The sequence below is a fragment of the Malurus melanocephalus genome, unplaced genomic scaffold (genome assembly GCF_030028575.1).
Source record: "Malurus melanocephalus ecotype Western Australia unplaced genomic scaffold, MMel_1.1 scaffold_5, whole genome shotgun sequence".
NCBI lineage: Eukaryota > Metazoa > Chordata > Aves > Passeriformes > Maluridae > Malurus > Malurus melanocephalus.
In genome coordinates, this window is record NW_026623237.1 from 4,356,421 (window position 1) to 4,382,404 (window position 25,984).

The 25,984-nt window shown below is 37.4% G+C and overlaps 1 protein-coding gene across 1 annotated transcript in view; it reads left to right on the forward strand.

Annotated features, from left to right (window-relative positions):
• Positions 1 to 25,984, forward strand: part of ZFAND3 (zinc finger AN1-type containing 3) — a 134,659-nt gene that overhangs the window by 92,338 nt on the left and 16,337 nt on the right. Inside the window, exons 5-6 of the mRNA XM_057370918.1 lie at positions 6,120 to 6,185; positions 22,776 to 22,946. Of these exons, the coding sequence (XP_057226901.1) occupies positions 6,120 to 6,185; positions 22,776 to 22,946 (237 nt within the window). The remainder of the gene's footprint in view (positions 1 to 6,119; positions 6,186 to 22,775; positions 22,947 to 25,984) is intronic.

Below are 25,984 nucleotides of genomic sequence, written 5' to 3' on the forward strand. Positions count from 1 at the left end.
TTTTGTACATTCTGCCTTGGTTTGTTTGATTTTGTTTTGAATTGTTTTTGGGGGAAGTGGGGGCTGTGGTTTGGTTTTGTTTTGGGTTGGTTTGTTTTCTTCCTAGTTCAGTCAATGGGGAACTTTGTTTTCTGGCTTGTCTCTGACTGAAAGTTACGTGCATAGCTGTTTCTCTAAATATTAAATATATCAACAGACCAAGCTAGCAGCCTGTTTTTGTCTTGTTTGTCACAAATGGCTGTAGAAAGTAATTTGCTTTATATCAGCTTTGTTGCTGATAATCTGATTTATTCTCATGCCAATTTCTACATTTTTCTCTGATTCAAARGAGTGCAGTAACTGGTAAAATTGTGCTGGGCGACAGTGAAGCCTACCTGACCCACTTGACTCAGAATTAAATTAAACCTTACCCAAACATAACTGAAAAAAACCTGCAGCTGGGTGGTGGTGAATAATTCTAATTTTCTTTATCAATTCACAAGATTGTCATGTATCTTTYTCATTGTAGTCAATTTTGTGTCTTGTATCAAAGCAAGAGGGGACACACCTGTAATACAGAATATGCACCTGGCTGTTTTTTGATGTTATAGACATCTTTGGGTTTCTATGCCACAGAATAAGAACTAGCTATTTTCTCAGGCTTTTGCTTTTATTAAATTAGATAATAGTTAAAGTTGTTCTACATCATCTGGGATTTTTTTATTTCTAGCCTTGTTTTCATTAGAACCCATTTATAAATAGTGCTTTGATATTGTTTTTAATGTTAAAATTAACTAAGTTTTTTGATTGGATTATCATTGAATCTRTTTTTTTAATGTTTGTCACAAAATACATATCTTTTAGTCTCAATGCAAGCACTTTTTCTCTGGGAATTTGTAGGAATACTTTCAAAYATAAAACCATATTGAGTTGTGGGCAATTTGAGTTGTCTTTTGAGAAATGTCACTAATATTAGGTGCCAGTACAGGACATAAAGGGAGTCAGAAATTGAATTAAACAGTGTCTGAAAGTGTCATCGTCATCATTTTTTCTTCGATGAAGAGATTTCTTTAAGTTTTGATCTATTCCCTAAAGTCTCAGATTCATATAAAGAACATATCTGCATTTTCTAACAACTTAAGCAAAGACCTGGCACATAGATTTATGAAGTGAACACTTCTTTCCACTTCTGTGGCATGATAATTTTGAAACATAATGAAGACCAGGGAAGTAGTACCACTGTTAATTGTTCCTTCTGATTTATAGTCACTTCACATTGCAGAGTAGACAGTGTATCCTAGGGTCCCATTTATTAGAGTGAAAGGACCCCATGGAACACGAAACAGAAASACAGTCACATAAGAAAAATGTGGGTTAGAGCTGCACAGCCATTGAGGTTAAGTAAAATTGTTTATAAAAATGTAATTTAACTGTTGGTTTCAAAAACACATTTTACAGTTCAGCTTACACGTGTAAAGTAGGGAATATCATATCTATTACTAAGGAAAACCAGGTAACAAAGAGAGACAATAGTAGGGAAGAAGGTGGAATCTGAATCCTGTCTCCCTTAATTTCATTATAATTGTTGAATTTGCCATGTATTCAGCAACAAAGMAGTCCAGATTTCATTTCCTTCTTCAAAACCTTCATATAGACAAAAATCCACAAAATTACCTAGACAGATTGTGTAGGTAATTTTAAAAATTACCTGGATTTTAAAAGGTTGGGATTTTTTTAATGTGATAAAGTTCTCTTATCTGTTTAGTAATCACATCACTTAAAAGGTCATGCATCTTGCCTGTTCTACACCAAGTAAGTAGTTCTTAAGTGGTGTAAAGTTCTCATGCCTTTTTCCCTTGAAGATAACATATTATGTTTATGCAGACTGAATGCTGAGATTTATGTTCCCATTTGATTATGTATTGATGTTGATAATCAATGACTGTCTTCAAACTCAGTTGTGTGGATTAATTTGATTATTTCTCTCCCAATTCAGGAAWTGTACAACTAGGTTATTGGTTTGGACAGGCATCCCAAGGTGGCTTCTTTCCTGTATTGCAAATAGCCATGACATTTTTCCTGTCCTAAAACACTGCTGTCCAAGAAAATTCAGCTCTTACTTGTTACCTTCTTCCAGCCTGTTGCATTCAAGGGGTCAGTGTGGCTTAWCTGGAAAGAAACCATCACGGTACCAAAAACTCAAAGTGGAGTTCCTCTGTCCTTATGTTACTGTGATCAGATGTTACTGAGCTTCAGGCTCCTTCACTTGATTCTCACGTTTKTTCATTATCTGACTTGCAGTTTGTTGTGATACCTGAAATTGTTTCAACATATTATTGTAATTTAGATTTTTATATTCATGTGCTAACTTCTTGCTCCATTCTGCATTTCTTTCTCTGCTCAGTAAGTGCTTCCAAGTGCTGTTTAAACCCTCCTGATGTGTGTACTCTGGGCTCAAACTTTGTGCATCTTCAAACATTTAACTTTTTACCTGCACAGGAGGTTCTGACTGAGTAGAGTCACTTCCCTTTGTAGACTTCAGGGAGGGTAAACAAGTTGCCCTGACTCAGGGATATCCTCAGGACTGTCCTCAGGACAAATTGTATTTGGCAGTAGTTAACATAGCTCAGGAAGAGGGGTGGCCAATGCAAAAGGGCATTCGAAAACAGTTTAGAGAATTTAGGATAGTCTACAAAGCAAATACTACCAATATTAATATATCCATAGAAATATAAGCAATATATATAGAATTTTACTGCTCTGGATGGTTAGCAGAGAAATTGGGTTTGAACCTGCTTTTCCAAATCGATGTATTTCAAAACAGTTAACAGTAAGTTACAGAAAGCTATGGATGTCAGAAGCCAAAAACATAAACTACATTAACAAGACCTGTTGTGTTAATATATGATAAGGTTAAAGGATCCTATTTTGTGCATTTTTACTTCTATGGTTAAATTTGCAAACTTGAGAATTCTCAGAATTTTCACAATTCTTCTGATTTCTTCAGTAACTTCTATTATTTTTGCATTTAGAGTTATCTTCTCTTGGGATTTCATTATCTCTGGGCAGAGGCTGCTTTTGTTTGAAAGAGGAGTTGCAAATGTCAGAAACCACTGGAAAAAATGGCAGAAGATGTTGTTACATCTTTTAATTGGATATAGAGTAGAAAGATATTTCTGTTCTTCCATTTTAATGTCCTGTTTGTGTTATGCAGAAAAAGGTCTACAGCCTTGTGGGTTATGTTRGAAGCTAGACGTGTGGCCTTTCACTGTGCACTGAAGTGTTTTATGTAGCACAGTTAAATAAGCTTGAAAAACTTGGTTTTTTTGGTAATGAAGGTGCAGATATATCCCGAACCATGCAAAATTATAAGCCTGCCTTTGTGAATAGGCAAGATGGACTGGTGTTCTATTGTTATCTGACTTCCCTTTTCTTTCTCACACACAGAATTTTTATCAAAGCTGTGAGAAATATACTGTCCTGTTTCAAACAGTACAAAGATGCCTGAATTAGCAGTTATGTATACCAAAAGATTCCACATAGTGACTTCCACATAGAAGAACTGCACTGTCAAACCCATAGTACTGAATTATGTATGACATTTTTAATGGTGGAWCAAATGGAGTAGCAGAAGGAGGTGCTGCAAAGTACGTGCTGCTTTTGCTGGTTATTAGGCATTAGTTTACATGCCTGCAAATCCCAAGATATTCTTTATTGAAACTCTGGTGCTGTGCTATTCAGATCAAAGCTKTATGAAAGCCATACCTAATGAGGGAAGAATAAATAACAGAAAAACTCTGACACAGGGAAGTGCAGAATGAATATCAACTTATTGTACTTCAGGGAGTGAAAAATAAAGTTCTCATATCTGGCTGGTTGCTGAAAGTATCAGCCAGTGTCAATATTTACTGTACAATAATTGAAAGGATTAGTCTTATTTGTTAGTCCACAGTGATGATGCCTCTCACTGTCTGTTCAGTGAAAACTGGGAGAATGTAACTAAAATTATTTACAGAAGAGTTGCTGCATTTTAAGTGGCAGCTGCATCTAAAGTCAGTTCATTGAAATTCCATACCCTGTTGGATTTATTGCTTACATCAATTTGATATTGAAACCAAATACTTGGTGTCTGAAAGCTRAGACTGACTTAACATACCTGCTCTAAAGGTATTTTTTTAATATCCAGAAGGTTTCAGTGAACTTCAGTATTGATTTTCTTCCCAAATGCACCAAACYCTAGACTAGGCATTTTTGAGCCTTTTGCAATAGTATTACTAACATAGATCAAGTGTACTGTTTCTATGCCAGATTATTAAAAAAAAAAATACTGTGTTGTAAAAAATTATTTATAGTTTTTGTGAAGAGTTTGTTGCTTGCCAGTGCTGTCAGGCCTGAAGCTGACACCACCTTGGTGATAGCAGGGTGTTTGATCCATCCATCCAGGATGCTTTATTGTTGGCTAGGAAAGAACCTACCCCAGGASTCCCAGTCATTCTCACAACAAAAGCAAACTTTTCTCTTCTCATATGCAGACTTGACCCTKCAGAGAGGTCMCCACCACTCCCYTCCCCTTACCTGTGGAGTTCAGCTKTTTCTCACGAGCTCCCTCCTTACCAGCATACAGAACCCAAAAGTGCCTTGCAACTGCCGGCTGCTTATGCTGTTGCCTGTCACAAATAGCAATTTATTGTGACATGGTCAGTAGTTTTCCATGTCCTAATGTTTTGCTTAACCTCTGGCCAGGCCCTAATGAGTGACCTCCGTATTTGCCTGCCTGCAGGCCAAGAACTGGCTTCTTGGCCCTTGTAACCACCCCTTAAAAGATTACCGTCGCACAGTTATAAAATGATGTATGTTGCCGGAGGGACTTCTAGGGAGAACAAAAAATTCAAATTTATTGGTCACTCTCTGGAAGACTGAGAGTAAACTGCTCTGCTCCCAAGTGGGCTTCGTTGAAATCAAATGTACCAAAGTTTCTCACATCTTTCTGCTCCTCAGTTGCAGCTGTTTTTTTCAGTGTTTCAATGCTATGAGTTTTGCAGRGTAGACAAAGTTGCTTGAGACATGRTTCGTTGTAAAAAAGAGAAATGATGGAAAACTTTAAGGGGAAGCATCCCAGAGAGGAGCAAAAAGAAACAGTTTACTAACAGGCCAGGCTTGAAAAGACTTGCAAAGATAAAAACATTGCCATAGTCACAGTGCTGCTTTCCAGATATGCAAAGACTGAAAAAAAAAGAGGAAAATTATTTTTCAGTGCATGAAGACTTAGTGTTAAAGGTTATCCTGCTACTCTTAAGCTCTGTTGTGTTGCCAGCAAAGTATTACTGTGTCACCAGCAATTTAGTGCAAACTTGATTATTGGTATTTTGATAGCCAAACTCTGGTAGGTCTAACTCAATTTCAGGCTCTCTAGCATCTTCTCATTTATAATATCCAATTTTCAAAGCTATGATGTGTTATTACCACTGGTAATGCTGCTGTCAATTCATCTTGGCTTCCTTGCATGGAGTTATTTTTATTTATTTATTTTTACTGCAAGTCACTGAGTACACTCAATTGGTTGCTATTTTAACAAGATCTCTGGAGAACTCATCAATGATAATGCATGTWAAGAAAAAAGCCAGAAAGCAATTTAATACCAAAGAGGTACCAGATGAGTGGGCAAGAATCCAGAGCCAAAAAACTTTAAACATGGAAAGACTTTGTTAGCATATGCTTGTGCCGCACTTAGAACACATAATGAGGACAAGAGAAGAGGCAAATCTCACTGGAGTGAGTAGCAAGGTTTGGTATCAGCSAAGTGATCACATTGTCCCTTCTGTTACTTGTGGATTACTTAGATACATTTCTAGCATTGCAATTACACTGTGTATTTTCCTTAAAAATGCCTCTTGAAATATTTATAAAGTCTATTTGAAAAGTATAGCTTTTTTCCAACTTTTCATCTATTTTTTTTTTTACCACAAGACATATTCAGATTAACCTGGGAAAGAAGTACTGAGAGTAGTAGACTATTTCCATATGTGCTGTCCAAAGACAAGTGCTCCTCAGTGTTTTATGKTCCTAAGTATAATCCTGATGTGGTTCTAAATGTTAAATATATGTGGTATTTTGACACATACAATCTTCTCTGTTTSCAGGTGGGCCATGCACAGGTACAGCTCATGCCTCATTAACCACACCAACCAAAAGATCTTGCGACTCAGGTATGTGTTTTGTGGGATCAAGGAATTAGATTTGGCATTATATTTAGCAGTTATAGTTTAATAGTRAAGGCTAATAACCATACCTGACAAATGCCAAATGAAAATAAATACTGTTGCTTCGCTGACAGAAATGTACATACAAAAGGATTCATATATATGGCTGATAGTTCATCTGAAAATCCTGCTAAAAATAATTCTRTAAATACACTCTGTTTTCAGTTAATCTTTGTAAAAACAAGACATACAGGCATAATCAGTTTAARTCTAATGATTGTGGCAGTGTTCTGKAAATCCTGCCCTTGAAATGYAAAGTATTGAGTRKAAAACTGTTCCGAGTACATTGACTTTTCCTGATTGAAGATATAGTATAGAGAGCTGGTGTTTGCATTGAGACTAAATTTTACCTGCTTTGGTCCTTTCAATGCCTTTTTTTCTACATGCAGAATATAGATGGATAATGTCTCAAAGTGCTGGTATTAGTAATGACAWATAAAGTCATTGCCAGGCTGAAGTCACTGCTTCTGCATCAGATTTATCCTGAAGAATTGTGTGTGCACTCATTCAGTCAGGCAGCCAAGTTATCWGTGTTGGCTCAGGTCTTCTCCAGGCTTTGGTTTTGTGTGGATTAAGGAGAACTCACATGAGCCTTTCCACCAGTGCCACTGTTGGAAGCCATAACATCCTGTGGAGTGGCAGGTCTGTAGCTAGTGGTAATGTTCTAGCAGTCTGTGTTTGCAAAATAATTTTTGCCTATATTTGCATTTATGTGCTGGTGTTCCTGTTTGAGTAAGAGCCCTTGCTCTTTAATGAATTCAAGGGAAGTTTCCTCTGAAGTCATTCTTTCCAAAAGTAGTTAACAAGCTGAACAGTAGTTATTCCATAGGTGGATGTTGTTACCTTGCAGCARATGTGTGAGGATACCAGTTGGCTTGTTCTGCAGTGAAGGAAGGTTACAGGGAAGCTGCATTACCTTGGGCTTGGCACAGGTGCAGACTTCTCAARTAACACATGAGAATCTGTGACAATGCTGTGAGTGTTGTTTGCCAAAGAACTCTCTGACTTTGGAACTGGAAGATAGTTCTYCAGAACAGGAAGGGTGGTTTTTCTTTTCCGTGTAGCCATGGAGGTGAACCTAAACAAGATGGAATGTTTGCCACTATATCCCTTGCAAAYTAATCGGCTTTGCTCATGGTATTACTAAATTGTATTTTCTTTATATGTTAGCTGTTGTAATGTTTAACTGGTTTTCATGGCAGAGTAATTTAAAAGTTTTCCATGGTGCTATAGATACAGYAAACTAAGAGTACTGTTGGATTTTTTTTGTGTGTGTGCTTCGCAAAGAGAAATGCAAGTTCATTGTTTGGAGTGTCAAATGGCAATGGTATAAATTCTTTGGAGTACACAGATGAAGCTGTGAGACATATTGAAAAATGTTATGCGTTTGGCTAACTTTGTTCAGTAGTTGTCTCATTTTTGGTTTGTGCTCTTGTTTGGGCTGTACATGCTTGTTTTTTATTTAGTGTTTTGACAAAAAATGAGGAGATGACCTTAATTTAATACTACAACTTTAATCTTCAGTCAACTAAATCTGCTGATTTTTTATTATGTCAATTTCCCCTGAGGTTCTTACATTATTTGCTCAGTAATCTACATATTATCTTTATAGTCCCTTACACTAATAAACCTGTTACCAGGAGTTAGTTTTCTTCTCCAGATGTTGAATTTTTAGCAAACTTTCATTTTTAAAATAAATTACTGTGTTGTCATGAGACTTGATAAGAAAACATTGGCTACAAAATATTACCCAGAAGTGCTGTGAKGTCTTCAGGCATGAGCAGCATACCATGTAGGTGAACATTTGTGATGGTTTAACCACAAGGCCAAATCGTAGCCCCATTAGCTGCAGTGAAGAAAATTAACTCTCTCCTGGCCACTATTAACTCTCTTCAGGACATTCCTTCACACTAGAATTACTTTCTAGGAAGCTACTTAAATGACACAAGCCGTGTTTGTCAACACTACACATTGTGCACAAGCCTATTTTATGTAAGTATTCTACATTTCTTCTGCTTGGAAGAGTTTGAGGAAAGAATTTTGTGTTGAATTTWATCTGTGTAATTCTGTTCACCCTTCAAGCATAGTTTTTCCCTAAAGTTCCCTAAATCAGCATTTGAGACAGAAAATTAGAAATTTGACCTACTTATCTTATGTGTAAGTTTCAGTCAAGATATTAAGGAAGACACAAACCTTTCATATTTTATCAGCATGATTGCAACAATTGAAGAAGGATCAAAACATTAAATCTGCCTTGGCACAGGAAAAGTTCTCTTGGAAAAAAAAAGAGGTTTTACCCAATGCACTTGTCAACCTGCATGCTGTAGGAGCTGTTCTGATAAAAAATAGTATTATGACACCAAATAGTGAGGTTTTTCCTCCTGTTCACCAGAGYCATCACTGTGGTAAAAAGTATTTCTATTCCAGTGTACCCACAGGACAAGGATTATAATGAAAGAATGAATAAAGCCTTGCAATCATTAGTTTGGATGATGACTCCAAGGTTTTTGAGAGCTGGCAGTCTGAAGATTTTGTAGGAAGAAAGATGGAACTGTGTGGCCCAGTGTATAGYTTCTTATGTATTTTGATTTGTTTCTTAATGGTTGGGTAATGTAATGATTGATGGCAGGTACTGCGAGGCTTGCTCTCATCTGCAGGGCATCCACATCCTRTTTGTATCAGGTGCCCATGTTGGGAAAGTACAGTACCAAGTGGCATATTACTCTTGTTTTTCTGCTCTACAACTTTAATGATGATTTACTACACAACTCTGAACAGCCAGATTTTATAACAGTTTTATGCAGCTTAAAGATACCTGGAAAAAAATCWATGGAACTGTGTGAGTGCGCTCAGTTAATTCTTAATTGTGCGGTGGAGAGCGTGGTAGAAATAGGCAGATAAAATGTGGTAATGATACAATCAATTCATACATTATATCCATAAAGTTGGTGGGGTTTTAAGTATTTTATTTCTCAGTAGCAGTTCATGAGAAATGTACATCTGTAATATTTTGTGTAGTTATATGTGTAGATAGCTCACATTTTATGAGAATATCTGTCATAGATTGGTGTGGTAGTGTTTATATTGTACAAGATGAGTATSTGTCTCTTTGTTCTATGTGTTTTCWAGTTTAAAATYTGAGTCTAAAAGATGGAAATAATTCTTTTGCTGCTTGAGTAAAGTGGTTAAACAGGGCTGTGGTCCTTTTTGAAGTTTTGGATTTACTGATGTTCTTGTACTAAGACATGTGCTTGCTTGTAGCAGTGCCAGGAATCCAAATGCTTTGAGGCTGAACCTGCACAACTGAGAGGACAGCCTCTGAGGGGTTATAGGAAGGTCAAGTTGTGGAAGTAGAGGTACACAGATTTTCAGCTAGAGACAAAACCATTAAATCATTACATTGATATGATCATTTTTTTAATCAATACACAATACACAAATGTGTTGAGTAAGGACAAAAGGACCTCATGCWCCACTAATTAGATTTTCTTTTTTATTAGCTCTAAAGTGTTAAGCTCCTGAGCAAAAAAATACACAAAAGATTATTGAAGGGGGCTTTATAGCATTAAACCAACTTTGAGGTATGTTTTTCATTGGTGTTCCAAGAGACTATTRAGGTGTTCTTTAGTATTTGACTTCTGGAGGGCATTGTGTTGAAATCCAGCCTTCTTGGAGCTCTCTCACCGACAAGAAAGTGATGATATAACAGCCTTTGAGCAGCATAATAAATCACCCAGCCCTAGCAATAATAGTGCCCATTAGGGACGCTCCTCCTCCCCCCTCCGCTCAGTWTCCAGCTGTACTAATAGAACAGCACATCAAGCAAGGCTGTAAATAAAAGTTACAACCTAATAGGTGGTTGCTGAAGTGGAACGGACGGGAGCTGAGGCAGGGAGGCCTTATTGCTGCTCATCAGCAATTACAAACAGGATGAAGTGTCTGGGGCTGGCACTGATGCGGCAGGAGCTGATAGAGGCTGGGAGATGACWCTGTACCATGATCAAATGATGTGTGTTGATGGGTTTTTACTGCCTCAGCTTACTGCCTATTTCTGTGACATGCAGGATTGTCTGCTCCATGCCCCCATATCTGTCTGGATGGACAGATTGGTTTCTTCTCCTCCTGGTTATCTAAGAGCCTTCTCAAAGTGTTAYRATTTTTGTAGATTAAAATTCTCATAATGGTAAGGATCATAACAGTTATAGCTGTAAACAAAATTAAGGATTTGATCTAATTGTATGATTTATTTCCACTATACCTTTCTCAGCTTTAAAAGGCCACCCTTGTTCATTAAAAATAGTGGATATTGTTCACCTGAACTTTCTACAAAATGCATCCCATGGATTTTAGACTAATTGAGTTAGTTGGAGAACTCAAAGTGGTGGGTTTAGGGTCAGCACATCAAAAAGTATGTTGAAAGTCAGCTATAGCCGTGATGATACTTGCCTCTGAGTTTAAAAACTTCAGCTCTTCCTGGAAAGGTTTATAGGAGCTTGTTAACACACAATAATTGGGGTTTGGGGTTTTTTTTTGTAAAAAAGTCTTTCTTGATTTTTATCTATCACAGTCTAGCACATTTATATGCTAGACATCTAAATTTTCTCTTTATGAAACTGCAGTGAAAAAAAGGCTTAAATTGTAGTCCACTAAACTGAAGTGAAAAAAAAATGCCTTCAATTTTAGTCCGTATTTGCTTTGATCTAAAGAGAAGTTTTGCAAGTATCTTTATAGTTCATACATTAATCACTCATGCTGTTTACTTTTGAAGATAGTTTTCTTCCAAGTAGTGGAAAAAGCACAGCATTCAGAAATGAAAAGGCATGCAGCAGCATGACAGCATATGAAAACAGTGACTCCTATCCCTGTCTATTCAGTACAGCTAGGATAAAGAAACCAAATTTTTKTTCCTATCATCTTACAGTATTAAGACAGGAATTCTTTTATCTACCTGTGTTAAAAGGTACACTGAACTGAGATGAATGAAAACTTTTTGCAGTATTACTCTGAAATTAACTTTCATACTTAGTGGCTTGTAGGTGTACCTTTTCTTTGCATTGATCATTAAGTGAGGAACAAGACAGATGAAGWGGGCAAAGGGATGAAAGATGTATCATGGCAGTGAAAGCCCTCTTTTACATGCTGTATAGATGAATTACAAATACTTAAGAGACAWTGTTTTGTACATGTTTGTAAAAATGACAGGAATTCTTATTTAAGATTAACTCCTTTTCCTTACCAGTCTGTTAAAGTCATTCTTGAAAGGACAATTGGCCTTAAGAAATAAAATTGCAGTTGTGTAATAAAATAAATAGATGAATATGAAAACTTACGTGCTTATTAAAGTTTCTCATTTTATAACATTGTATTCCCTAAAACCACACTAAGTCAGACCAGTTCTCTAAGGACTGTGTAAGGCAGTCAAACATGATCTCCAAGAAAAGAACTCCTGGGTATAACAACAGTTTAATAATTAAAATAATAATAGATTGTAATAAGAGGAAAATAGCAAAAATAAGAGAGAAATAAAACCTAAGAAAAACAAGTGACACAAGTGAAAAACAACTGCTTGTCACTAACATTTTCCAGCCAGTTCCAGAGCAGCAACCCCTGGCCAGCTTTTCCCCCAGTTTATGTGCTGATTATGACATCATAAGGTATGGAACATCCCTTTGGACAGTGGGAATCAGCTTCCTGGCTGTGTCCCCTCCMAGCTTATTGTGCCCTCCAGCCCCTCTCACTGGTGGGGTGAGGTGAGAAGCTGAAGAGCCCATTGCTCTCTGTAAGCACTGCTTAGCAACATCTAAAACATCAGTGTGTTATCAACATTATTCTCATCCCAAAACCAAAGCACAGCACTGTACCAGCTGCTAGGAAGAAAATCATTCCAGCAGAAACCAGGACTCTACCTCGTGCAGAAAGTGATTCGGTGTGTGCTGGTGTGCATGGCAGAAACATACAATAATTCAGGTAGATTTTGGTTATTCGGYGRTTCATAGGTTATAAGAATCAACCATTGTTTTCCCTTGTAGGGAGGAAAAAGCCCCAACCCAGTAAAACAGAAGCAAAAAACAATAATCAAAACATACCTGTGGATGGGGAGTAAGGGTCTCCTGGCCTGTGTGGCTTCCCAGCAGGTGCTGACACACACATAATACTCTAAGCTGTCTGAGGTCAGTTCAAGTTCATCATCCTAACAGAGAATGCCCTCCAAGTACTTAAAACTTTATTCCCATAATCTTTATTTACCCTCAAATCACCCAAATTCATCTTCTTTTATCCTTTTTGCTGATAGATATGCCCTTGAAACTTCCTTTTTCATTCTTCATCAAATAATCCCTGTAAGACTTTCTGGTTTTGTGTTACTCCATTMGTCAGCTTTCACTTGTCTTTTATCTCTTTTTGCTACTCTTGATTCAAAATTTTCACTGTTTTCCTTATTCGGATTCCCATCATGTTCTTATTCGGAAGAAGAACAACCTTGAAGAAAATGTACTTAGGACAGCAGGACAGGATGATCTCTTGATAGGAATGCTCGTTGAATTGTCACCCAATAGGAAAATTATTTTGAATGTTGAGCTAAAGATACCAGATGATAGGMGTAAACACTGTATTAGGAACAGTATAGCTGGCTGATTGTGGGCAGAGATTTTTCCCCTCTAGTTGGCACTGGAACAAGTACCCACGGAGGCTGTGAAGTTCTAGGCTTTGAAATTTTTTGAAAATGTGCTGGACCAGACCCTGAACACCCATATCGAGCTTCTTTGATGTTTTACTCTGCATCAAGCAGGAGGCTGAACTACATGACCTCCAGAAATCCCTTCCAACCTATTTTTTTCAGTGACACTAAGGGAAAACAGATATGATCTGAATGATTAGAGATATTTAGTCAAACCTCCGTAGCATTCATTGCACTTAATGAGAACTGAGGTCTGGAAGTAAAGGCAAGCATTTAGTGCCCCAAGCATTGCAGAGAGGAGCCAGGAGAGAGAGATGCTCTTGGAATAGTGGAAGAATTTGAATGGTCAATGCAAAGTAAAGAGATGAGAAAAAAGTCCATGCAGCAGTGTTCTCTTGGGCCATGAGCAGGATAAATGACCTRTGCTTTGGTAAATGAGACTCTCCTGTCCTGAAAAACACGTGCTGCTGCCCTCAACACTTTGTCACCGCTTTTTCTCTATAGGCTGATGTTTTTCAGGCTGGTTGGTAAAATCATTGCCAAATACAAAACTCTGCATTTTCAAGGTCATTGTCTTTTAAAATTCAGGTATTACCACATCTTTTTACCAAAGTCTTAGGGAATTACAACAAAGGATTTGTCTTCAATTTGTTGAAACAGAACAGTAAGTGTTTGGTGCTTTATGTATATTTTGCTTACAATGAAACAACTTTGATTATTTTTCAGTGATTTCATGCCGTATTTAGTTTTCAGAACTCTAAAGATCTCTGTGRTCAATTAAGTGACAGTAGGTATAGAGTTACTATGAAAGAATATACATTTATTACCCTTACTTAACACTGTGCTCCCAACAGCTCTGAATTGCCTGTTTTATAACCAGAGACTGCTGGAAAAATTGCATCTCATAACTTTAAACAAAGCACATCTCCATTAATTTCAAGGGTAAAGAAATCAGGGTTGCCCATCTTGCATTTCTTAGCTACAGTCTGCTGGAACAGGATTTGGAGAACCAAGGGTTTGCTTAATTTTGACAATATGGAGAATGCCACAAAGAATAGTTGAGATCATTAACTTTAAAGACCTGACTCCTGTCAGGCTGAAGAATTGAATTGATTTTACCTCAGCAGTCAGCACCCTGATCTGATCTGTACAGATCAGACAGCTTCCTTACAGGTATGCTTTAGCAAATGAGACACATAATTTTAAATTTTTAATTATAAATTTATTATTTATAGTTTTAAATTGTTATTTTATTGCACTGGAGATTTTTTAAATGACATTAAGCATTAAATAACTGGCCTGAAATATTTACTTTTTACTTTCGTTTTCGTTTCCTCTTACTATTTTAAAACGCATGTAACCTTCAGGGAGCTAATCCACCATCTGGTTCCTGCTGTACTTTTTGATGTGAGGGCAGTGCCCCAAAGATTTCATCTGACTCTTGGTGAAGGTCTCTATTCTGACTAAGTGTTTCAGTGAGCATCAGACAGCTTCTGAGTACAAGTTTTCAGTAATTTCATTTAGATGWCAGTTTTTATAAGGACTTTAAAATATATGAAGGTAATTTTAGAGTATTTTGAAAGTATATTTTAGTCTGTTGAACATACTCAGGGGAAAGTGTACCTTCCTAAAAAGTGAGGAAGTTGTTTGCATGATAGTTCAATGAACACACATGTCTTTCTCCTATTTCTGTTCCAAATCATTGCCATGGCATAAACTTTTGAGGAATAACTAATGAGACCAACATCTTAGGGTAAAAGAGGATTGAAAAAGAGGTGGATTTAAGATACAAGACAGATCATTGTGTCCTGTCGCATCCTTCAAGTTTCATTGGTCTGTTCTATCTCTCTCTGGTCTTTGGTTCAGGTTAGTGTAGAAGCTTCCCAAACATCTTTCCAAAGAGTAAGAACTGTCTGGGAAACCAGCCTGACTTCTGATGGATTGTAGATACTAATCAGGTGTACAGGAATTGTGTCCTATGCAGGGCTGGTTGTTCCCCCCCCCTGCCCCCCCAATTGCTAGAAAAAGTAACATGCACGAAATATAAACTGATTCTTAAGCTTTGTTTAAAGTAATGGAATTAAAACCAAGTGTACTTTGAAGATAGATTAGCTGTACATTTCAGAACCTACTCACAATGCATTCAGGAAAATTTTTATCAAAATACAAGAGCTCTTAGGGTTTTTTTCCCTTGACATTAGTCAGGTACAGTCTCTTAGAACTACAGTCTCTCATTGCAAGATTTCTGTTGCTAATGACATCACTGAAGTACTGCAGTTAAAGACAAATCAGTTTTTTGAAAGATAAATATTGATAAGTATTTTTTCCACTGCTAGCAGGCAAGAGTTCTTTACAATTCGTCTTCTGAWGGTCTCTCTTAGCCTTGGAAAACCTTCATTGTATCAATGGGGGAAGGGTCTACTAAGGGAAACTCAGTGTATGAGTGAAAAATAAGAGCAAATATTTTCTATATAGAGCTGGTTTTAGGCTATTAGTTTGAAGAATTACCTTCCTGAATACTGTATTCCATCTGATTGATGAGGACATAGCTGGAGTATACCACTAGGATTTGGAAGCAGAGCAGCACTGCTTATTTATGCACTCTGGAGCTGCCTAGCAAATATGAAATATTTATAGCATTATCTATTCTTGTTAATACAATTTTAGAGAATTTCACAAAGCCTAAGAAGGTTCTCATTAAAGTCAGCAAAACCAAAACTATGGTATTGCAGAATGCCTTTGAATTTCCCCTTTTACCAGAACCAGTGTGAGCTTATTTGTGTGTATTTCTACAGATATATATGTAAAAATGCATATTTGAGTACTACAAGTAGTCTTCAGGTGCTGTGGAATGGCCGGGATGTTCATGATTTGTCTTTATAGCTTCTTCATCATGTGTATTCTTGTGTTAGTTGTTTTCTTYCTTCTTGTATCTGTTCTTCCATTTAGCTATTGGTATGTGTGCATTATCCCTTCACTTGATTACCCTTTTCTGATCATTCAGACCACTTTGGATGTAATTTGTTCTCCAGTTTCAACTGTGACCAGAATCAGCCTCTGTCCCTCTCCCCGCCCTAATCCTGTGCTGCTAAATTACATAATTTATTAATAATTAGATAAGAAGTTCAAACTGACACCATATTTTTTTTTTCTTGAGTTATTTTTGAGTTTAGTGTTGTGGCCCATTTTCTCTTCTGGTCTTTTCAAGGTTCATTTTTTATGATAGTCTGAATATATGAAAGGTTTCTTGTGAGCTATCAAAAAAAAAAAACAAACAACAACCTAAACCAGCTTCCCTTAACATCCTTAGAATAGTATCAAGCTTCTACCCTGCATCAGTTGCCTGCAATAATCAAGACAATGGTAATCCAGCCTCATGCCTGTACACAGCAGCAGTCAGTGTGTGTGTATGATGTTGCTGTCAGCAGCTGTTTTTAAACATGCTCCTTTTAACCTTGGAGCATGAGATGAACAGCAGGCCAGGACTGTCCAACCTGTTYTCTCTTCACAAGCTCATCTGTTATTGTGGCTCCAGAGGTTTAAAAACTTCTCTCATGGGTGTAATTCAGGAAAGGAACCCCGTTCATGTGGTTTTGTAAACAAACAAAATCCTTCTGTCAGTCAGCAGCAGTAGAGGTGGCCATTTTCTAAGGAAATGCTCTAATTGAAATGCCCAAAGTTAATCCATCAGAGGAACTGTACAGTACAGGTGCCTGAATATTTAAATATGTGCTTGTTTGAATCAATCTGGTATACATGTAAAAATGAAAAATAAATTAACATTTCTATTAACTGAAGACATGTTGACATCTGAGTATGGGGAAGTAATGCAAAAACTTAAATATTAAAAAGATGTAGTATAGGAGCCTAAATATGAGATGAAARCTAATTAGCTTTTCAYTTAATTTAACAATTMTGAATTTTATYGACAAGAAAGAATAGTAACCATTTTCACACTTTTTTCTAATTATAGCTTAGCTAAAATGCATGCAGGAGCCTATTTAGTTCACTATTTGTCATACAATTTTCARTATGCATTAGATTAGTCTCTTCTGTTTTATTAGAGATGGTAATTAATAGCCTTATTAGGTTRCACTGCAGTATAGTACACTTCCTTTTTGACAGGTGGTAATACTGAAATAAGGGTTTAGAGGAGAACAAAAAGTGCAAATGGGAGGAAGGAATTAGTGTATAATTTTGAAATTTTATTTTCCTATCCATGAATTTTGGAATTACAGTAAAACTGAGATTCAGAGAGAGCTCAGGGATAGGTCCAACCTCCTCGCTCAAAGCAGAGTTACCCAGAGCAGTCTGGGGCCTGTGTCCAGTCAGGTTTTGAATTCTTTCCAGGAAGGAGTTCCCACAAACTCACCTGGGCAACTTGTGCCAGTGTCAGGTCTTCCCTACAGTAAAAAATCATTTTCTTATGTGCACCTAGGAAGTTACCAACATTATATGTATCATTATGCCCCCACGCTTTTCAGTTTTCCTGAAATCTTATTAATKAATACTCATTCAGTCACATACAAATGCATACAAGTGTACCTACATACATGTTTATATATATATATATCCACTTTTCTCGCAACACTGTCATGTGTGACAGCTCATTTTGGAGACACGAAGCCACGATATTGTTGAACTCAAAAATACCACTTAYACTCAGAGCAGTATTCATGCTAAATTCCTTTTTTTTTCTTCTTTTTTTTTTTTTTATTGTTGACTAAATAAAATCCAGCACTTCATGTCATTGTCTGTAATGGAATTCTTTTCCTTAGCTCTGTTGCAAAGGGAGAAGATGAATTTTTCTGTCAAGAGTTTGAAGCACATCAGTAATGTTTCACATTTGGAACATTTTGCAGTAGTTCTTCTAATTATGTGTCTCAGACAGCTAGGCTGAAAACTGGGGGGATTTTTTATTGGTTGTTTTTACTCATTAGAGCTGGAAACAACTACTGTTGCATGTTTGTAGTGATGGATGRGAAATAATAACTTATGTAATACAACTTGTGGGTGTTTTTTATAGCCTCCAGTGTGATTTCATGGAGAGCCTCCTGAGGCAAAGCAACAACTGATGGGRTGTGAGTTCTGTAGAGGTGGTTCCCATGTGGTCTCTCTATTCCACWTTGTTTAGGGACATTGAGTTTTAGTGCAGTTGCTTTTAAACTCTATGGAGGGGAAAAAAATAAATCGGTGAAATGGTAATGTTAAGGGCCCTGCAATGATACTACAAAAGAGATTGTGTGGTTAAATATTACCAAAGGGTTTATGTAAGATATTTTTGAGACATCTCTCTGTAGTGTTTTAAGAAAAACTGATGTGAATTCACAAAAAAAAAATACATTTCTTATGAGCATGAGTGCTTCTGAATTGGTCTGCAGCCTTGAGATGCAGTCATGATTGTGTAAGGAGACAGGATAAGATGTTCATTTCAATGAAATATCTGAGTTTCAGAATAACATTTTCCACAGCACTCTACAGCAGCGGGGAGGGACTGAGGTGGTCACAGTTGTCAAATTTGGCTTATGAGATRTTAATCTTGAATTTCTGCGTCTTCATTAATAGTCAATAAGCAAATGGRTTTTGGAACAGCTATGTTAATTTTAACTGGAGAGATTATTCTAAATGATGATTCTGGTAAATGTGGTAGGAAAGATTTGTTTAGAGGCAGTTTTCTCTAGATGAAATTTCTAATGCATAATCAACATGCCGGGGAGTTAAGTAATTCCTCATCTAAGAACAGAATAATGAATTAAAAAAAAAAAAAAACCTACTAGAAATTGGCAACAAACGGTTGCTCAAAGTTTAGTTAATCCCTGTTACATAGTTATTGTCTGTACCCAAGTACATGTAAGTTTTTTCATGGACAGAGGTTTTAACAGCTTAAGCATCTTCTTCAGAGGAGATGGCAGTAATGTTTGCAGATTCACTAAGACTTCACATTCTGGTGTTTGCACAGACAGCTGAGATCATAAATGCCAGTCTGTGTGATGGGTTCTTTGTGATGAGAAAGAAAATCTGAGTGCCTCAAAAGCTGTCAGGAAACCAGAGATTAAACCGATTCATCTTCTTGAAGCAAGCAGCAGCAGAAATTCTCTTTTTCTTACTATTCTCCCATCTCTTCCATCCTTCCTCCTTCCCTATTAAGTTTTCTTAGCCCACTTCTCTGTCGGGCCTAGAGCATCACACCCTCCTCCCAAATGCCGTGGAAGAGCCGTCATGAGTGTTAGTGAAGCCATCTGCATGCAGCCTGCAAACTCCTCCAAAAGAAGGAGAGTAAGGGAGTGGAAYTCAGCTCAGACACCATTTATTTGAAAAATTTTGAGGGGAGAACATGAGTAATGAAGATCAGAACAGTGACAGTGAGGAACAAATGTCTCTGTCCATGACATAATAGTATTAAGAACATGCTCTTCTTATTGATTCCAGACAAGCTTCCAGTTTCAGCCATGCTTAACTGAATTACTTCATTYTCTCATTTCAAATGGGAGTTTGATGCACAATTTCAGATCTCCATCATSAGATATCAGTTAGAAGAATCCTTGTTTCTTAACTTTGAATTAAAATTGCAGTGGGAGAGTGTCAATGGCAGTTACTCTGCTGAGAAGTTCCTTTCTGAGATTTTGGGGATTTCCCATCCTTATTGTTCATTTTTACAGAGAAGTTTTATGGAATTTTTCCTCTCAGATTGGATATTTGTTGGTTTAGGTGTAATGCTAAAATGCAGTTTGAGCATGGAAAATGTTTCTCGGATGTAATCGTTGTTGAACGAACCACCCTTCTGAGGAAAGCACTGGCAGTCACTGACTGAGAGAATCCTCTTCTCTGYAGCCTTTTGTGGTTGTTTAAAGGTTCTTGCTGGGAATTTTTCCTTGATTCTAGTTGCAGCACTTCAGCCTCTTCCTCAGGGYTTTTTTTCAGCTGCACTCCATGTAGTAAAGCTATGTGTGACAATTTCATTTTGCTGTCAGATCTTTGAACTTTAATGTTGCAAGATTCTAGGTGCTGGAAGATATATTTTGTGTCCTGTGTTGCTTGTGTCAGTATTGTGAAAAACAACAYGATCTGGAAGAAATGCACACAGGACTGAATCTAAAAGGTATAATTGCTGCTCTGTGCTTTCTCCTTGCTTGTTGTACTTGTCCATGGAAGATGGAAGTGTGTGTGCTGTGGGTCTGGTTTGTGGTGAGTATTAGCTTAGGCTCATGTGTTCAAGGATGCTGGGCAGTCAGTGATCAGAGAGGTAGTGCTGTCACTGAGAGCCAGGCTGAGTTTACCTCAGTGCTAAGTGTTATAGTTTATGGCAGAAAGATACACGCTGTAAAAAATGAGATATCTATAATTCCTATAATATTGACCGACTCATATTCATATTCAATTAGTCATTACCAATTTATAGGAAGTGTGTAATGCTTTCATTTGTAGTACTGCTAGCCTGACTTGAGGCAACGATTTTTCTCATTAAGGCATGTGGTTTCATTAACTTATTATACGTTTGTTGACTCATACCATGCATCTCTTATTTTGCCTTCAGTATCAGCAGACCACTATGGTTTCCCTCAGCTKAATTCAGAATGCCAAATTTGCTTCTGAGAGCTACCAGAATGGCTTATGTTTCCAGAAGCAAAGATTGCGGGAGGCAGCTGTTCCATAATGGCAGTGTATCTGTTCCTTTGAGTGATGGATAAACTGCGGATGATGGGCAGCAAGGGGGGCTGGAGCAGATTTTACTGAACATTGAGTCAGCCACGTCACAGTATGGAATCTGCCTGTTGGAGGGGGCATCCTTATACACCAGCCTGGTGTTCTGGGCACCATGGAATAGGACTGTTTGCCTTGGAGTATGAATTGAGATCTCTGTTCAGAGAGTCAGGCAGTCTAGTCTGTTCAGAGGATCTTTGCCTTGCATCATTTTCTCCAGAGATTTAATTGAAGACAGGACTGGTTGTTCCATAATTGTATTAATGCGTTATGCACTACTTTCTGTGCCTTATCGAGGCTCCTACATAGCCAAAGATGCAGAGGTGGAGTATACTGAGTACTGAATGTTAGTTTAGGCCCTAATATATGTATTTTGTAAGGTATAAATTGTAATCTGTGACATTGATCAAAAAGGTGGCTTTCTTGAGGCACACATCAGATAAAATCATTGCAGCTTAATAAAAACTTATCACCTATATACAGTGCAGAAAGCAGTTCACTCTTCTGTGAAATGTGAGATAGGGAGGCTTTGTACTTGTTGTAAAGCCAGGCACATTTTCAGCATATCTTAAGAGCAGTATGGCAGAAATAAAGTAGGCCCCTGTGCGGTAAGGTGTATATTTGAAATGGCTGTAATACTGGAGTATAACAGTAGGAAAAACACTGTGACACAAGGGCTGAAACACAGGTGAGAAAAGTGAATTAGTCTGTATTGCATATGAGGAAACAGRGGAAGAGCATTCCCAAAGGGAGAAGCTACCAGGTAACCCTGGTCCGACTTCTTTAGGTATTTACTCAAGGAATGTTGATAAGCAGTGGCTGAGGTAAGATAGCTGACATAACAAGGTTATGGACAGTGTTGTATCCACAGCAGTTACCTTTTYCTGTCTAATCCTGGACAGCAGACATAAGCAATGGAATCTTAGAATAATGGTACAGACATGTTCAGATACCATCCTGCCAAAAAGATAGATTTAGCTTGTTAGTTGTTGGATTAATGCTGTTACAAAAGGAATTTAACTCAAGTAATGAGGTTTTTTTTCCTTGCCCACCATCATGCAGTAGAATACTGACTGATTGCAGTAATGTCTTTCAGCAGCTCCTTGCAGCACTACAACAAACAATTTAATTTTTAGTACAGTTGGGATTGGATTTATTTGCCGCTCCTATTACAAAGAAATACAGCACTGATTCTGCTGTGCACAGATTTGGGAAGGGAAAATGTCTTTTCTAARCTGACTTGGATTGCAAAGAAGCAAATTCAACGAAAAATGGGTGCTTCTGACATGCCACAAAAACAAGGCTTGTGCATCTCACATTCTCGTCAGTAATGTGCATTCCATGTGCTACTCTAGAACCCGGGTCAATACAGTCTCCATTGTAAAAAAAAAACTTAAAAAACAACAGGCAGTGCACTACCTGAAGTAAGACTGTTGTAAACTTTAACTTCTAAAGGCTTTCCACACACTATTTTCTGAGCTGAGATTTATGAAGTCATTAATGCAAATAATATTCTGACTAGTATTTAAAAAGAGCTGAGCATTTGGAATTTATAGGATGTATAYACAGATTGCACTTAGTTTGTTTGTATTGTTGGTGTATACTAATTTACATTTAAATTGTTATMCATGTGGAAAGAGAGGGAAGCACAGTATGGTGCTTTCATGTACCGCCTTCAGTCATGAGAAATACAATTTACATGCTGTGCCTTAAAAATCCCCTTCCTGCCCAGGGAGGAAACAGGTCAAACCTGTGCTCAGTTGTTTTTCATCACTTGAGTCAGTTTGTTTGGGGACACCGAAGGAGGTGACAGGAGAAACTAAATGAGATGACAGTTGAAGSCTGCAATTGTTCAGGATGGTGTGTGCTCTACATGTATCTCTATATGACCCAGGCGTGGCTGGAAGGAAACTAATCAGTTCATTTTATATTCTGTATTGACAGCAGGAGGGGTTCTTATATGCAACAAAGATACTTTGTCCTTTACTTGATGCTCATTTTGTTTGTTAGSAAAACATGTGTAGGCAATAGAATGGGAAGTATCACACCGCTTGGTGGTGACCCCAGCTGAAAGCAWTATACCTTCAGTCTGCCTAAAGGGATGCCTCAGAAAGGAAGGTCTAATATTTTTCCTAAAATATTTGTTGTGAATACAACAGATTCACAGTCGGAGAGTGAGGCTTCTCCTGTGAAACGGCCACGGCTACTGGATGACAGTAATGACAGGCCCGAAGAAACCAGTCGATCCAAACAGAAGAGTAGACGYCGATGCTTCCAGTGCCAAACAAAACTGGAACTAGTACAGCAGGAACTGGGATCATGTCGCTGTGGTGAGTACTGTTTGTCAGTAGCATCTGGCTTTCTAATGAAACCGTGCTCAGATCTGTGTCAGACACGGAAGTACAGAGAACACTGGCATTTTACACCTTTCTAAGATGCTTTAAACAGAAGCTATAGCTTCCACTGGTAGAAAAAAGTTATAATTAGTTCCTGTCTGATTTCCCCTTTAAAACTTTGGCCTTGATGCACTGCCTTGTCTCAAGAGATATCAGATATTWATGAATTAAGCTTCAAAAGTCCCTGTAAGGTGGGAAAGGCATCATACCCACTTGATAGGAGAAGAAACAGCACATCAGTAAATATGCCAAGATGCGAAGGTTTCTATAGGGTGTAAAGGAACATAGGTCAGTATCTGTGTTCTGCATGTTATAATTACATTAATGTTAAAAACTTAAAACCAAAAAAACCCTCCAACTGAAAATATTTCCATTATTGTTCACCATAAACTTCAAATCATCTAACTTGGCTTTTCCAACGTTGATGACACTGTACATGTAATTGAATTGAGTATGATAATCCCATGCAGAYAGCTAATTTGTAGTTTCATATTAAATGCAAATAAACTTTCTGAAATAATAATTRATGTGACTAGATTCCAGAGGAGATGATCTCTTCTTCATGGAACAGTTGCATTCTTAACTGGTTTAAATGTGCTCATTARACCCAGTGGTAATGCATGTAGTAATTTTACCTGCTAATTATTTTTCCATATAATCATGTAATGAAGGTTGCATTGAACTCTCTGACAATGCTTGTATTGATACATTTGGAGAAGTTTGTTACTCTATTGTCTAGAGTTTAAAAAYTCTCTAGAAGTTTTTAGTTACTCTGTTGTCTCAGCTGGGAGATGATTTCCAAAGSATCTGCACAGATGATAGGTGCAATTCATGTTACACCTGTGAAATACAAAATACTGTGTTAAAACCATTTTCTGGAGAGAAGGCATGTCTTTCTGAGCAGCAGTGTGTAGAGGAAGGGTGGGCTAAACCAGTTACAAAGACCCAGTTAATCCTGTGCTGAATACCAAATACCAAGTGAAGAGAAGCMATAGAAAGCTGCAAAGATTTTGTGTTATCTTTTGTTCTCCTGTTCTCTTCTTCAGCCTCTGTCTTCAGCCTGTAGAGTTTAMTGTTGTATTGGGCCTTTTTGGACATGGGATAGGCTTTGTTTCAAATATTGGAGCACTGCCACAAAACTAACATACATTATCTGTGAAGCCACCAAACATGAAATCAAAAGCTGTAATGTTGAAATTCTTGTTATGGAAATCATGTGTCAGGATACTTTGAAGTGTCTGGTAAAWTTTTTATCAAGCTAAAGAAATTCAGGGCTATAAATGACACAGTTTGCTGTGGCTCTTTCTGCTCAGCATGGTAGAGGCAGGGCTTTCTGCTCTTGGTCTGCTGCTGTGATATATACAATGACTCAGGCTGCTCACAGGMACCTGACTGAAATAGCAGAATCCTTCCTAATATTGGGAGCAAGAGAGTTAGAATTTTGGGGAGGATTGGATGAATGATTGCTTAACCATCATTAATCTTTCCTGCATTCTGCAATATTGGGGCTATGTAAGAGCAATGAAGTTGAAAGCAACTTCTATGAAGCCCTTCTGTTGATCAGTAATGTTTTTTAAAGTATAAAATAAGACCTGCTTTTTTTTTTTCCTGAAAACTGGATTATAAATATATTTTGTTGGTTTCTCTCAAGTTTTCTTGAAGTGGATCCATAATTCAGTACTGTTGCAATGTAGCATTGTAGGAATTATTCTCTAAATTGTTTCTACTGGATATATRTAACTTTATGGAAATATTTCTTTGAAGATCATAAAACACATTAATAAAACATGAATGTGAAAAAAAATCCTAAGTTCCTCAGCAATAAGCGAGGAYATGAAAATTTGCATTTCTGTATTGTATCCTATACAGTTTATAGTTTGTATTACAAACATTTCTATTCCATACAATTAATGAGAATAGAAGACAGGAGTCTATTTACACGTTTACAACAGAGCTGAAAAATCTGGAAATCTTTGGTTTCTGTGCARTTAAAATGTTTCATTAATACTGTATTCAGTAAGGGTGTTTGGGCCATGCTCTCCTGTGATGTGAGTGTGGGCATACCCTGTGCTACTTACATTTAATTGTCAGATTAATAAGARGCAAACAAAATGCTGCCACTGAGCAACACAGGTTACCACAGCTTCACATCACCCAAACTGCTTTACCAATAATCAGCAGCACATGGCTCTGTCAGCTTTAAAGATGTTATCTAAGAAACCAATCTTACTAACTTGCCCTGCTATGTGTAAAGTTTAGGTCAACGACAAGCCCAATCAAAAACCTTGGGAAGAGGTGATGGGAAATGCAGTAGAACAAATACATTGATTTCTCATTCATTTAAARTATTTCCTAAATCCATCCATGATCGGGTTATCCTTTTCCATCCTAATGCAAAATACAGGTAACAATGCTTGTTCAGGTGGAGGTAGTGATGTAGAATCAACTGTGTAAAATAAGCACGTCCACTCTTCAAAAGTAATGGTGAAGGTAGAGCATTGTTTGATCTCAGCKTTGAACCACTGCTATTACATTCGTGGCATCTTAATCCTGAACTGAAGGRAAATGGGAAAAAATGCRGGAACCCTCYGCAGTTTTAAACATTAAGAGAAATCTGATACCAAGATCAATAAAAAAAGGCAGACACYRTCTTCAYTGCAAAGGYATGGGCTTGCTTGSATGTAAGGAAAAAGGATTTAAAGCATAAAAATGTTGCTCCAAAGCTGTGTCTGAAACAGTTTTGGTAAAATCCAAATTAACTCCACAGAGCAACAGTTTGTTTGCTGGTGCACATCTTGTCCTAATGTTAAGTACTGGAAATAATCTTACTTTTTGATGATTTGTCCTRGTGAGTTCTCCAGTGAGATTTTTAGTGAGACACAGTGGAAAGGAAAATATGGACATACTGAACAATGTTTTAATGTAGACATATCTGCAAATACTGATCCAGTTAACTGGGACTTCTCCAATAA